The following is a 14,810-nucleotide window of genomic DNA, read 5'->3' as shown; positions in this document are numbered from 1 at the left end:
CTAAGAATAGTAAGGTTTTATGTTGCTTTCTGTGTATATTTGTATATTCTGTCCCCTCAAACTTCATTGTAATGTGCCCTAAGAAGTCTTAAGTTTATTTCCCACGGGCTCAGTGTGTGGCTTTGCTTTGGTTTATAACACAAACATGCCATGATGTAATGTAAAAAATGATAATAACTACGTGGTGCAGATTGCTTGAGGTGGCAGATGTTTGACCCCAGGGACTCCATCCGTCCTTAGCACGCAGGTGGCTCCTCAGCATGTGCTACAGCAAAGAGCTGTGTGCTCTGATAGAATGTGCCCAACAGGTGTCTTCACATGTTGGTAAAAGTGACTGATAGCATGCCGGAGAAGATAATTTGGATAGTATTGATGCTTTGGAGTGGTGGTGTGTTAATTAGTTTTATTTCCTTCTTGTCTTACTTTCAGATTGGATCTGGGTCCTCTCGACTTGGAACAGCAGCAACTATTAAAGGTAGACACAGTCTAACTGAGCACTGACTGACTATTCATTTCTCTATCTTTGTATTAAAGACAGCATTCTAATGTAATGAAAGAATTACTTCTGGAAGTAACAGGATCTTATTAAATTGCCTGAATGAAATTGTGTTATTCTTTCATCATAAAAGTATCACAAAAATATTTGAACATTTGTATTGTTTATAAGTTTTTATCTATAAGAAACCTTTTTGGCATAACAGGACATGCTTTCCTAAGTATGAGTGCAACTTGTGAAAAACAAATTTGCTGTGAAGTTTTTAAATGTGAGCATAATTAAAACATTAAAAGAGAAAATATTCTCTTTCTGTACGGCTACCTAAAATAAATTTACAGTTTTGCTCTATAGTGTTGTAGCTTCTAACCTTCCTGGGAAAGGAATTTCCTTTATTTCAGGTTTGTTATAAGATATTTGGCATTTCTAGTTAGACTCTGTTTTTATTTTTTTCAAGACAAGGTTTCTCTGTATAACAGCCCTGGCTGTCCCAGAACTCATTCTGTAGATCAGGCTGGCCTCAAACTCACAGAGATCCACCTGCCTCTGCCACCAAATGCTGGGATTAAAGGCATGCGCCACTACCCCCTGGCTAGACTCTGTTTTTAAAGGAGCTAATGCAGTCTCCCACATTGCTTGTAGCCTGTAGTGATATTCTCCAGTGTGTAACACAAATGGTGTTGAGTGCACTCACCACATAGTGATGCTGGTGTGAAATAGCTGCTTTCATTGGTAGCTCCTCTCTGTGTCTACTCTTTGCTGTCCGTTTACTTTAGTGTCATGGCCTCATGTGTTTCTCTTAACTTTGTAGGAGACACAGACACTGCTAAGACTTCGGATGACATAAGTTTAAGTCTGGGCCAGAGCTCTAGTCTTTGTAAAGAAGGAAGTGAAGAACAAGGTAAGACGAGTGTGCTCCGTGGTGACATCACACCTTGCAATGTGGTTATGATGGTTGTGAGCCACCATCTGGTTGCTGGGAATTGAACTCTGGACCTCTGGAAGAGCAGCAGCCAGTGCCCTTAACCTCTGAGCCATCTCTCCAGCCCCCCTTATTCACATTTTAACAGAAGTGTTTGTTTATTAATTTTTTCACAGTCTTTTGCTCTATAGCCCTGGTTGACCTGTAACGCACTCTAGCTCATACTGGCCTCGAAATCTTAGATGACTCTCCTGCTTCTGCCTCCTTAGTGTTGGGATTACCGGCATCACCCATCATGCCTGGCTCTGCTATGGTTTTTTTAGGAAACAATAAAATAACTTACTAGGATAGTAGTAATGTAGCATTTTAAGTACTTTGACCATACTGAGTTAAGTTAGACTAAGCAGAGAAAGAAATTTTATGAACATGTGTCCCAATGTGTGATGGCAGTTGAGAATCTGCTGTTCCTTTAGTTGCCCAGTAACTGGATGTTTCACCCAATTCCATTTCCTTTTTCCTCCTCCTCATTTTTTTTTTCTTTTTGTTTGTTTTTGAGACAGGCTCTCAATATATAGTATTGGTTGGCCTGGCACTCGCTCTGTAGACCAGGCTGTCCTCAACTCAGAGATCCACTTGCCTCTGCCTCCTGAGTGCCAGAATTAAAGGTATGCCTTTCTCCCTACCCACCTGCAGCAAACTTCATTTCTTACATGTGGTCTGTTGTTGGTGCTTGGGAGTTTATCACTGTCTCTCTCTCCTCTTTGGGATTGCAATACCTTGTTACTGTTAATTTGCTTTTGAGGATTCCCCTACCCTAGGACCTCTAAACGTACTGCATGGTATGAATTTCTTTTTCTTTCTTTCAAGTCAAAGGTCGATCAGTTACTTTGCACATTGCAGTATTCATTTCTATACTCTGTGCCATCATAATGGCTTGACAACTAGGTCATAGTCTTAGAGGGCTGAGCCTGTCTGCATTTAAGAGTCATGCATCTTATTATCTTACCACATATCTAAAAAACACTAAACAAGGGTTTTGTTTTCTAACGATAATCTGGCAGGCTGAGCTTTATACAAATACAACTCTGTCATTGTAGCCAGGTACAGAGTAACATAGATAGTGATGTCTGGCATTCACTTCTCACAGTCTGTTGTCTAGGTTAGGAGTCCACATGCTTATTTTGTGAAGGCCTAGGTAGCTTTTTTGGGTCGTTTGCAGGTCAGTTGGTAACCAGCTCTGTGATTATGTGATTATAATAGGGGAAGGATCCCTAAACTATTTCTAAGTTGTGCCACACTGACCCTTCCTTTACAAACATGCCCGGGCTTTGTTCCATGGTCTTTAGCTTGTCTCAGCCTTGGGGTTAGTTTTCTCTATGTGCATTTTTTTTACTTAGGTGTCACTTCAGATATTTGAAATCAACACTGTTGCCATTTTTCACTTTATAGATAATATTATGACTTAAAGAGGGAGTTCCAGGAAACTTACCTACAGTCACAGCTAAATTCAAATTACTATACTACTTTAAAATAGTTCTTGAAAAGTGTGTGTGTGTGTGTGTGTGTGTGTGTGTGTGTGTGTGTGTGTGTGTGTGTGTGTGTCTGTGTAGAAGAAGGCCTTGCATCCCCCAGAACTGGAGTTAAAAGTTGATTGTAAGTCACCTGATGTAGGTGGGAACTGAACTCAGGTCATCTCTGAGACTAGCAAGCACTCACTGTTAATGGAGGAGCCATCTCTGCATTCCCTCAATAGTTTTATAACTTGTTTTTTATCACGTAACACATTACATTCTGTGTACATTTAACAGATATTTTCATGTTCTTATTATGTGCACAGCACTGTTTTAAATTTTGGAAATAATCAGCGAACAGACACAGTTTGCTATCTTTCTTATGGCTCCCATGTTCTCGGTATGGAGTTGTATTACTGTGAATCAGTTCTAAGAGTAAATAGATGGAGAATGGAAGTGGTGGTTTTTACCTACAGCAAAGAGCTAAAGAAAGAGACACTGAGGGAAGGAGCCCTTTCTATGCAGGGGGAACAGCAAATGCGGGAGGTGGGGTTTGAAAAGCAGTATGGCTGGTAGTGTGGGGAGGGAGAAAATGGGGCTGTGTAAAGTCTCAGAGGTCATTTTTAAAAGTACGCATTGTAATTCCTAGGAATTACAACATCCCAAGATGAACTGCTACTGTGGCTCTGACTTTGAGACTAATCAGAGGGGTAGATGCTGAAATTGAGAGATCATTTGGAGGATCATTGTAAGGGTCAGGGTAGTATGAAATGGTCTGGTTCCTTTTCTCTCTCTCTCTCTCTCTCTCTCTCTCTCTCTCTCTCTCTCTCTCTCTCTGTGTGTGTGTGTGTGTGTGTGTGTGTGTGTGTGTGTGTGTACTAGTATGATGCTATGTTGGTGGATTTTAGTGTTATTATATAAGATTTTGTAGTGCTTGTGGGTGATTTTTCAGACATTTTTGGGCTGGACAACAGGGAAGATGGTGTGTCCCTTAACTGAAGGGAGTGTTCTAGATTCAAAGATAGGAGAGCATGGTGGGTAGGATGGGAGTTCAGTTTGGGACATATTCAGTATGTGATTCTTTGGGACCTCAAAATAGCCATGAGGAGGAAGAGGTCAGGTTAGATGTTTGGGATGGATGTCTAGGTATCAGTGTGTAATACCAGCTAACCAACCAACACATCAAATATGGAATTAGAACTGGGCATGGTGGCTCATACCTATAACTTGGGAGGTGAGACGAGGATTGCCTTGAATTTAGGGCCAACTAGGGCAACAGAGTGAGTTCCAAGCCAACCTCCACTATAGGGTGAGACCCTTTCTCAAAACAAAGGCAAAGCAAAAAAAAAAAAAAAAAAAAAGAAAAGAAAATCACACACTGAGTTGTAGTCTTCTGAAGTTGGTAAACTAACACTAACATGGTAGTTTTACAAGGTTAGCTGGCTTAAGGTTTACGTGTCCTGGCTGTGGTTTGTCACCACCTAGTGGCAATTGTTTAAACTGTTGCAATACTATTTAGGAGTGGCTTGGCTTCAGTTGCTTAGTTAGCATTTGGTTATAAGCTGTCACTCACTTTTGTTCTATTAGTAGAACGTGTGGAGAGCACCCCGATTCTTCACTTCCAAGGAGAAGTTCTTTCCAGTTTCCCTGCCTTGTCTCACTCATGTCTTCTCTGTCCAAGATCAAAATTATAGCTTACCCCCATCACATTCAGGCCTGACAGAGTACAGAGAAAATGGTCCCAGGTGTTTCTGAATGTTTATCCTGGTGTCAGGAAACTGGAAAAGATCTACAAAGACAAAGTGTGGGTACTGAAAAATCTCAGGGCTATGACTTGAGCCAGTAGACTTGAAGATGTTTAGACTAAATAGAAACAGCTGGTGAGCCAAAAGGCACTCTGAGCCTGCTAGATGCCAGCACGATGGAGAAAGGCTGAATTAAGGGGTGTGAGAATGTGACTTGACCTTACTTTGACAAGGAATGTTAATGGAGTAGCATTAGAACCTGTTGAGACTGGGGTATGACCGAGTGTTAGAGTACTTGCCTAGCACTTGGGTATGTTCAGGCCGTCCACGCAGTCTCCAGCCCATAAAACAGAGAACAAAAAATCTCCAAAGAGCTGCTCAAGAGAGTTAGAGAAGAAAAATAAAATACTGTGACTATACACACTACTCTTTCAACAAATTCTTGCAAAGGACAAAGATATTAACTAGTAAAAGAAGTGGAAGATAAGGGAGGGAGTATAGATTTTAAGAGAAATAATAACATGTTTGTGTCATTGATAGAGACGATCCAAGAAAGAAGCCCGAATCCTGCTTTTTGTTTATATGTAAGTGTGGTAGGTGTTAACTTGGGAAAACAGTTTAGTGTGAGGAGTAGTTAAATGCTTCTGCCACTGAGACACTCTGTTCACTTGGTGTGTATCTATGTGTCTGTTTTTCATTGTGATACAGTTCTCATGCCGTAAAACTCTCCCTCCTAGTTTAAGTACATTTTAGTATATGCACAGATTGTATTCCTGTTACCAGAAACCTGCAGCTGCTGCCACCCAGCTTCTTCAGCTTCCCTGGTAGCCACTGGGTATCCATCTGCATTCACCTGTTCTGCGTATTTCATAGAAATGAAACACTGTGATGTGCAGCTTTTGTGCTGGCTTCTTTCATTTGCCATGGTACAGTATGTATCAGGACTTAATTCCTTTTGTGGCTAATCACAGTAGATCACTTCAAACACATGCCCGTACACCTCAGCACTGTTTATGGATTGTAGAACTGGAATGATGGTTTTCATGCAGTACTGCCTCCTTCACCCTATTTTCTCATGGTATTGAATAATGTTCAAAAATGTTTTTAGTTCCTGCATATCCCTGTCAATAGACTATGTAATTTACATAACCACTTTATTGGTTTTATGTGAAAAGTTTTATGTTTTAAGAATTTTTGTAATAATCTAAAAGGAAACCCTTGGGGTAAGACCTTAGTCACATGTTTGCTTTACTCTTTAGCAATAGTTTCTAGAAGTAAACTAATAACCAGAGTAAGATTTTTTTTTTCCTCAGAGTTTAGGGGTTTGGGAGATAGATCAGCCAGTAAAGTGCTTGCTGTGGAAATAAGAGAACCTGGGTTCAATCCCCAGCACCCATGTGAAAACACCAGGTGTGGCAGTGCACACTTGTAATCCCAGGCTTGGGGAAACGGGAAAAAGACTGCTAGAGCTTTCTGTCCAGTCAGCCTAACCAAGCCAGTGAGCTCCAGGTTCAGTGAGAGAGCCTGTCTCAAAAAGTAAGGTGGAGAGCAGTTGAGGAAGACACTTGACATCAACCCGTCTCCATGGGTGCGCATGCATACACCGTACCCCAATCACAGGTCTTTGACGAGAGTTCATTTTGATCATTAACATTAAATATTTATTGTATTTATTAAATAAATAAATATTTATGCATTTATTAAAATTCAATATTTATTAAATTATTTTTTATGTGTATGCATTTTTTCCTGCGTGTGTATTTGTTCTTTACTGGCATGCCTGGTCAGAAGACAGTATCACATCCCTGCAACTGGAGTTACAGATGTGTGAACTGCCATGTGGGTGCTGGGAGTTGACTCTGCATCTTCTAGAAGAGCAGCCAGTGTTCTAATCCTGAGCCATCTCTCCAGCTCTGATCATTAGCATTCTAAAGTCCCATTTCATACAATGGATTTAGTGATTGGTGTGTCTGTATGCTATAGAGCACATACGGAGGTCAAAGGACAACTTGGTAGAGTTACTTCTCTCCTTGCACCTTTACACAGGTTCTGGGGATCCAGTTCAGGAAAACCTTTTCTCAATAAGCCACATTGCTGGCCCCAGATATAGATTCTTTTAAAGTATATAAATGTGTGTAGTAATTTCATCCTAATTTTAATGTTAGGTGAGAATGTTTGCTTTTATCATGGAGATTCAAGTGAATAGAATCCGACTTATAGTTTGCTTGCATGGTTACAATAATTAAAGAATAATTTTTGGTTTTTTGGTTTTTGTATTTGTAGCCCAGGCTGGCCTCAAACTCGTGATCCTGATGCCTCAGTTCCCTAAGTGCTCAGATTATAGGCATGTGTCACTACACACAAATTAATGATTTTCTTTTTATGAAGCTAACATCTGGTTCAGACATCCTTTTCTGTCAAAATGCATATTTTAAAAATCAGCTTTTGTGTAGATAGATGAGCTTTTTATATTGCTCATTCTACTTATGATGTATTTGTGATAATTTAAGTCAGTAGCTCCTGCCTCAAATGGAGACTAAGGAATGCTCTTGTAATACAGAGCAAAATGTAATTTTTTCATGAGAGGTCTTAATTATTTCATCAGTGATGAAAGAAATTGCAGGATTTTAGCCTGTAATTATTATTTGTTGTTGATTCTTAACATATTCTCCCTGAGCATTTAGGGCATACTGCACAAGAATTTTTTTTATTATATTTTTATTCTTTGAGAGTTTCATATATCCATACAATGTATTTTGATCATATTCATCCCACACCACCCCATCTTTCCATCTTTCCCTGGGCTCCTGACATCACACTGAAGTGACCAAGCTTGTGATCTTAGAGGCCCCATTCTAAGTTTTTATTTGTAATATAATTCTATTAATTTTTCACAAGAATTAAAGCATTTTCTAAGGTACAATAATGATTGTTATCATTAATTTTGATTATATATACATATACATACATATATAAATACTGTATATATATAAATACTATACACACACACACACACACACACACACACACACACACACACACACACACAGTATTTCCTGCCTGCTACTTAAGAGGTTGATAACACATCTTTTAGATGAAGAAACAAAGGCTCAGAATGGTAACTCAGTGCTACCTATTTGAAACAGAGCTTGTAGCAGATTGTGGTGGGGCACACTTGACATTGCAGACTTAGGATGATGAGACTGGAAGATCTGAAATTCAAGGCTAGCCTGGGTTACATAGTGAGACCCTGTTCCAAAAGGAAGGGAGGGGAGGAACACACACAGAGAGACAGACAGACACAACAGAACTTTTTCTGAAACCTTTTGAAGAACTCAGAAGATTTGAAAGCTTAGTTTATTCCATCAGTTAGAATGGTTTCTTTGTGCAGTTTTGAAACAAACCAGCTCTTTGGGATGACTGGCCAGCTTGTTCAGTGAACTGCTTGAGAATTGCTTAGACTTGATGTACTGTATGCTATGAATTCTTTCCTTTGTTAAACAGTAGAGGAGCTGACCATGCATCTGTGTTAACATTTTCAAATGTGTTTGAAACAGATTTGGCGACTGATCGAAAGCTCTTCCGCCTGGTCTCCAATGACTCCTTCATCTCTATTCAGCCTTCCTTGTCCTCTTGTGGACAGGACTTACCAAGGGACTTCAGTGACAAAGTGAGCCTGCCAAGTCATAGCCAGCACCACCACGTTGATCAGTCACTGTCCAGTGCCTGTGACACAGAAGTAGCTTCTCTTGTACCTTTACATTCACACTCTTACAGGAAAGAGCACCGGCCACGAGGAGTGCCACGGACTTCCAGCTCTGCCGTGGCTTTTCCCGATGCCTCACTGAATGACTTTCCTCTTTACCAACAGAGACGGGGGTTAGACCCAGTCAGTGAGTTAGACTCTTCTAAGCCTCACTCAGGCTCCAGAGAGTCCTTAGTGGAGAAGTCCTGTCCACCAGCAGAATTTCAGCCTGCTGGTGACCTGAGAAAAAGTAATTCCCAGCCACCCACGAAGAGTGGAAAGAGCAGAGCACTGAATGCCGACAAAAGCGTGGACAGCCTGAGGAGCCTGAGCACACGGAGTAGTGGGTCCACTGAGAGCTACTGCAGTGGGACCGACAGGGACACCAACAGCACCCTGAGCAGCTATAAAAGTGAGCAGACCAGCTCCACTCACATCGAGAGCATCTTGTCTGAGCACGAGGAGTCACCTAAAGTGGGAAAGAGGAGTGCCAGGAAGAAGTGTTGTGCTGACTCAGCAGAAGAGCGGAGCCACGGCGCTGGTGACCATAGGACTGGCAGTGACAAGCTTGCCCTGGAAGGGAGTACATCTGGCGGGCCTCCTGAGGACCCAGATGCTCAGGCATCTGGGGAGGGACCTGACCAGGTTGCTCCTAGCAGCTCTGCATCAGAAGATGCCAATAAAAACCCCCATGCAAATGAATTTACCCTCCCTGGGGACAGACCATCTGAGCAAAGTGCAGAGAGCAGAGCGGAGCAGAGTGAGAAGCCCAGCATTTCCACAGACTCCAGAGTTTGTAAAGACAGTGGTGGGAAGCAGAAGGAAGGTGATGTCCGACCCAAATCCTCCAGCGTAATCCACCGGACAACATCTGCTCACAAGCCAGGCAGAAGGCGCACAGGAAAGAAACGGGCCAGCAGCTTTGACTCCAGTCGCCATAGGGACTATGTTTCCTTTCGAGGAGTCTCTGGAAGCAAGCCTCACAGTGCTGTGTTTTGTCATGACGAGGACTCTAGTGATCAAAGTGATTTGAGCAGAGCACCAAGTGTTCATTCTGCTCACCAGTTCAGCAGTGATAGCTCTTCCAGCGCCACTTCTCATTCGTGCCAGTCTCCTGAGGGCAAATACAGTGCCCTCAAGACCAAACATGGCCATAAGGACCGGGCCACAGACTCAGAACACACACACAGAGCTCATCCAGGCCCTGAGGGAACTGCCAAAAAGAGGGCCACTAGAAGGACTTCCAGCACAAATAGTGCCAAGACAAGGGCTCGGGTGCTGAGCTTGGATAGTGGCACTGTGGCCTGTTTGAATGATGCCAACAGGCTCCTGGCACCTGAAAGTATAAAGCCCTTAACCACTTCAAAGTCAGATCTCGAGGCCAAAGAGGGAGAGGTGCTAGATGAGCTGTCCTTACTGGGCCGGGCTTCCCAGTTAGAGACAGTCACTCGGTCTAGGAATAGTCTGCCAAGCCAGGTTGCATTTCCTGAAGGGGAAGAGCAAGATGCAGCCCCTGGAGGTAAGTGAGCTACGGGAGCTCCTCAAGTGTCACTACAGATTGACACTTTGCTCAGGATACAGAATCTTAGAAAATATGATTTCCCTGTGTTAGGAAAACAAGCTTCCTTCAGTGATGATATGGTAGTCTCTGATGGTCCAGCTGTCTTGGGGATGGAACATAACAGTTTATTCTTGATTGCCTCCTTTTTCCAAGCTATTTTTTTGCCAGCAGTAACCCAATAAGTTCTCTCCTGTATACAATATCAGCAATATTACAACTATTTGGGGGTCAAATCACTCAGAGCCATTTCTTCCACAGCGTGCTGCTGAGCTTCCAGAGGCAGATGCTCAGACCGTCACATAAGATTGATTCTTCCAAGTACTACTGGAGAGCTGGGGTTGTATTTTGATAACCAACTATTTTTCTGTTTCTGTTCTTTTCTCAATTCAAGATCCTAAGAAAAAGATATGTTTTTCTACAATTTAACACTGTATTTAAAGTTAATTAAATTGAAGTTTGTAATTTATATGCATTATCATTTTATTTTATGATTATTTATATTTTAATTTTTGAGATAGGATCTCAGTATGTAGCCCTAGCTGGCCTGGAACTCACTATGTAGACCACGCTGGTCTCGAACTCACAGAGATCTGTCAGCCTCTGCCCCCTGAGTGCTGGATTTAAAGGCGTGCATCATCACATCCTGATGTATTTGCATTTTTAATCCATTAGTAGATGCATATTATCCTTTATGATGCTGATGGTGTTTGGGTAAAGTATTCACTTAGTAATTTCAGGATTTGGGGGAATTGTACATAGTTGTATGGTGATACTATATTCTGTCACTGTGTATTGATCTTTTTTTCAGAGGAGGTGTTCTCCACTTTTTTCTCCTACCCAAGTAGACTGTGGGCTATCTTGCTGATTCTGAAGTCTTTCTGGGTAGAGTGAGAATGAGGCCTTCTGTTGTCAGCACACATGTGTCTTGAAAGGTCACAGTCATTTGCTATAATAGTGGTAATACCCTCTTGACAATTAAGGTTGATATTCTGTTTAAACAGACATGTATGCACTTATCTCAAAAGAATTCCAGGTTCACCAAGAGCATTTTTGGTGGTGGTGGTGGTGGTTTTTCGAGACAGGGTTTCTCTGTGGCTTTGGAGGCTCTCCTGGAACTTGCTCTGGAGACCAGGCTGGTCTCAAACTCACAGAGATCCACCTGTCTCTGCCTCCCCAGTGCTGGAGGTGCGCCACCACTGCCCAGCCTTCATCTAGAGTATTTTAAAGGTCCTATTGTGGAGATGTTCTTGTTTGCCTTTGTTTGTCTTTCTGTTTCTGGTAAGGTTCTAACAAAAATTAACTTAAAATAGGAATGTAAAGAAATTATGTTTAGTGCTGAAGGAGCCACCAAAGTGATCTTCTACCTATATATTAGAGATGATTGCATCTGAAGTGGTTGTTACCACTTGGTTGCTGTGTAAATGTCTTGGAGTTTTTGACCTGGATGTCATTCTATATTTTATAACGGATCAGAGAAGTATAGAGGCTTCGCAGAAAAACCTTATCATATGTGTATGTTCATGAATCCATTAGGTTTTAAAAGACAGTTTAATCCTAGTTATCAAAATAATTTTGAGAGTGAACATGCTCTGCTATGTTCTAAATATTGATGAAATAAATGTTATTTCCAAACTGTGAATGTTGCAGGAGTGTGTGAGAGATGCGCTGTGGTCAGTCTATGTCTTTGCATATTTACTGTCGTCTCCCTTCCACAGTGAATGTGGGTTTTCCTTTTGTGTTTTGTCTGGTTTGGTGGTTTTTCAAAGTTACGTGAAAAGTGTTATTTGCTTCTTTCTACAGTTCTGTGACCATATAAGTCCTCATATTTCTAGATTCCAGAGTTTTTGTTTGTATCTTTAAAACCTCCATTAAATGTTAATAATACAACAATGAGCTAAATTTTTTAAATCTCAACTTTAGTTCAAATTCACTAGTATGTGGGAGTTGAAGATACTTTTTGTCAAAGGAGGGTAATGTTAGGGTTTTTTGTTTTTATTGTGCTTAGAATGAAGATCAAAACAAAACAAAATGACTTAAATGTGTTAGAGATTTATGCTTTCATTATACCTAAATACAAGTGCTTGCTGTGGTTCAGTTGTACTTCAGAAAACTGGAAGTGGAAGGAAGGAATTTAAATGTTCCATTTAAAATGAACAGAATTTCAGTATGTGTTGATGTGAGTGTCATTTGTTACAGTCTTCTCTGGTGGTTTAGGAGTAATGTGTCTGAGTTGTCCCTTCTGCCCTACACATTGTACTCCAGAAACACAACAACACCCCCCCATCTCTCTCCCTCTCCCTCCCCTCCTCCTTTCTCTGTCTTCTTCTCTCCCCCTCCTCCTCCCCCTTGCCTAGATATAAAACTATAAGTAAGTTTTAATCACACTAGATGTGGAGGTATTGCTGACTTCTTCAAGCACTCTATTATTGAAGTGAATGGTGTTGATAGAGTGGAGGGGTAGAATTTAGGAAATGTACTTGAAAGTATTAAAATAAAATGCCCTAGGATAGAGGTGATGTAGCCTAGGACTCATGTGCCTATTAGTATATGGGCTCTACTGTCGTTGCTACCCTCAGAGACCTATTTATCTTCATTAGGCCCCCATACTGTCATCTGAGGATGAGGTGAGAGCAATACCTGTTCCATGGTGAAAAATGAAGGGAGTTCATATATAAGATGCTTAGAAAGTACCTAGCCTTTGGTAAATATTTACTGTTATTGGGAAGCAGGCCAGTTTGCTGTGCTACAGAAGTGTGTCCTGTCCTGTTTAACTCTGTTGGTTTAGTGATAGATAGGTAAACACAGGAGATAATTACATATTGAAATAAATTAGAGATGTTCTGCTTGTGTGGAGCTGTATAATAAATAGTGAAAGTAGATGATATCTGAATCTCCAGTTTCACACTTAATACATAGAAAAGCATTTTTAGTAGTTAATCTATTAATGTAGGCTTTGCCCTTTAGCAGTGACATGCCTTATAACTTACTTTTATGGTATGTAGTCATGTAACAGTGGTTTGCTTGCTGTTCTCCATGGCATCATGTATCAGGAATGTACTCTACCATGGTGCTGTATCAACAGCATGTTCCCTGTGTTTATTTTAAGACCTCTTTCCCTTAATCAGGTACTTTGCTCAGAGTCAAATTTTACTAGTAATTGTCTGCAATTGTTTGGGTGGTTTATTTATTTTATTATTTTATGTGTCTGAATGATTTTCTGTGTATATGTACCATGTGGGTGCAGTGCTCACAGAGGTCAAAAGAGGACGTTAGATCCTTGAAACTGGAATACACATTGTGAACCATCCTGTGGGTGTTGGGTATTGAATCGTGGTCCCCTGCAAGAGTAGCCAGTGCTTTCAGCTGCTGAGCCATCTCTCCTACTCATAGTTTCTGAATTTCTTAATCTGTATCTCTCTGAGAAAACTATTTTAAAAGAACTTTTTAGTGTTATGTATTTTATTTTGTGTTTATGAATGATTTATTTACACAAATGCGTGAGTAACAAGTGTGTACCTATTGTCCTCAGAAGTCAGAAGACCCTAGGTCCCTTGGAACTGGAGTTGTGAGCCACTGTGTGGGTGCTAGGCCTGAGAAAATAGTTTTAAATACATTGTTTGAGTCACTTTTCTGTAGGCTACGTCCCTTGCCCCTCCAATCATTGTTTATATGTACAATTCTCAAACACAATTCTGTTTTGTATTTGCCAGGTAGTAACAAGCAGTGGAATTCTAAATGAGTAATTCATTGATTCCATCCTTCTCCTACCTCTGATTACTGATTGACTATGCCAGCCAAGCCATTCAACCTGCCTCAGTTTCCTCAACCCTAAAAGAGGAGCTGTAACTATCTAGGCCTGTCCCAGTTAACTCATCATTGCCAATGGACTTGGGGGTGAAAGTGCTCTGTTACCTTTAGAACCATTGTATAAACGAATCATTGGTACTTTAGAGTCATTTCAGGATGGCTGACTAGGCTATCTACTGAGCAGTATATGCACAACTGTGTATGAATGTACTTTTCTGAGAGAAGAATGTCCGTCTCCTTGAGCCATTCACAAAAGATTTAAAAAGAGTCCCAGTTGCTGCTGGGTTTGGCGATATCTTCCTGTAATACCAGCACTCGGGAAGTGGAGCCAGGAGGATCAAAGATTCAAGGTTATCTTCAACTGAGTAGTGAGTTTAAGTAGCACTACTAATGAAAGTAAGTAATCTTGCTGTATCTGTTAAGAACTATCAGTTAGCAATTGTTCTTTTTTTATTAGGAAGAAAATTATTTTATATGTCATTCCCAGGTCCCTCTCCCTCTCCTCCTCCCCTACTCCCCCCCAATGAATGCCCAACCCATCCCATACCCTTTCTGCTCCCCAGGAAGGGTGAGGCCTTCCATGGGGGGGGGGTCTTCAATGTCTGTCATATTCTTTGGGATAGGGCCTAGGCCAACCCCCTTGTGTCTAAGCTCAGGGAGTATCCCTCCATGTGGGATGGGCTCCTAAAGTCCATTCCTATGGTAGTGATAAGTACTGATCCACTACAAGAGGCCCCATAGATTTCCAAGGTCTCCTCACTGACACCCACATTCAGGGGGTCTGAACCATTTTGCTCATCAGTCCTCCTTCTCTGCATCTGGATTTCAGTTCAGTTCAAGGTTTAGCTGTGGGTGTCTGCTTCTACTTCCACCTGCTGCTGGATGAGGGCTATGCGATGGCATATGAATTAGTCATCAATCTCATTATCAGGAGAGAGTATTTAAGGTAGCCTCTCCTCTGTTGCTTAGATTGTTAGTTGGTGTCATCTTTGTGGCTCTCCAGACATTTCCCTGGTGCCTGATTTC

General features: G+C 41.3%; 1 protein-coding gene across 6 annotated transcripts in view; it reads left to right on the top strand.

The window, feature by feature from the left end:
* Pcnx1 (pecanex 1) overlaps nucleotides 1–14,810 on the top strand; it is a 141,600-nt gene that overhangs the window by 47,097 nt on the left and 79,693 nt on the right. For 5 of the 6 annotated variants that reach the window (XM_027418426.2, XM_027418425.2, XM_027418428.2 and 2 more), the window contains exons 4-6: nucleotides 430–475; nucleotides 1,305–1,394; nucleotides 8,229–9,935. In XM_027418426.2, the coding sequence (XP_027274227.1) occupies nucleotides 430–475; nucleotides 1,305–1,394; nucleotides 8,229–9,935 (1,843 nt within the window). The remainder of the gene's footprint in view (nucleotides 1–429; nucleotides 476–1,304; nucleotides 1,395–8,228; nucleotides 9,936–14,810) is intronic. The other variant, XM_035445621.1, reaches the window with a different exon arrangement.

The sequence above is a fragment of the Cricetulus griseus genome, chromosome 5, assembly GCF_003668045.3.
Source record: "Cricetulus griseus strain 17A/GY chromosome 5, alternate assembly CriGri-PICRH-1.0, whole genome shotgun sequence".
Taxonomy (NCBI): Eukaryota; Metazoa; Chordata; class Mammalia; order Rodentia; family Cricetidae; genus Cricetulus; species Cricetulus griseus.
This window is presented reverse-complemented; position numbering and strand designations above follow the sequence as displayed.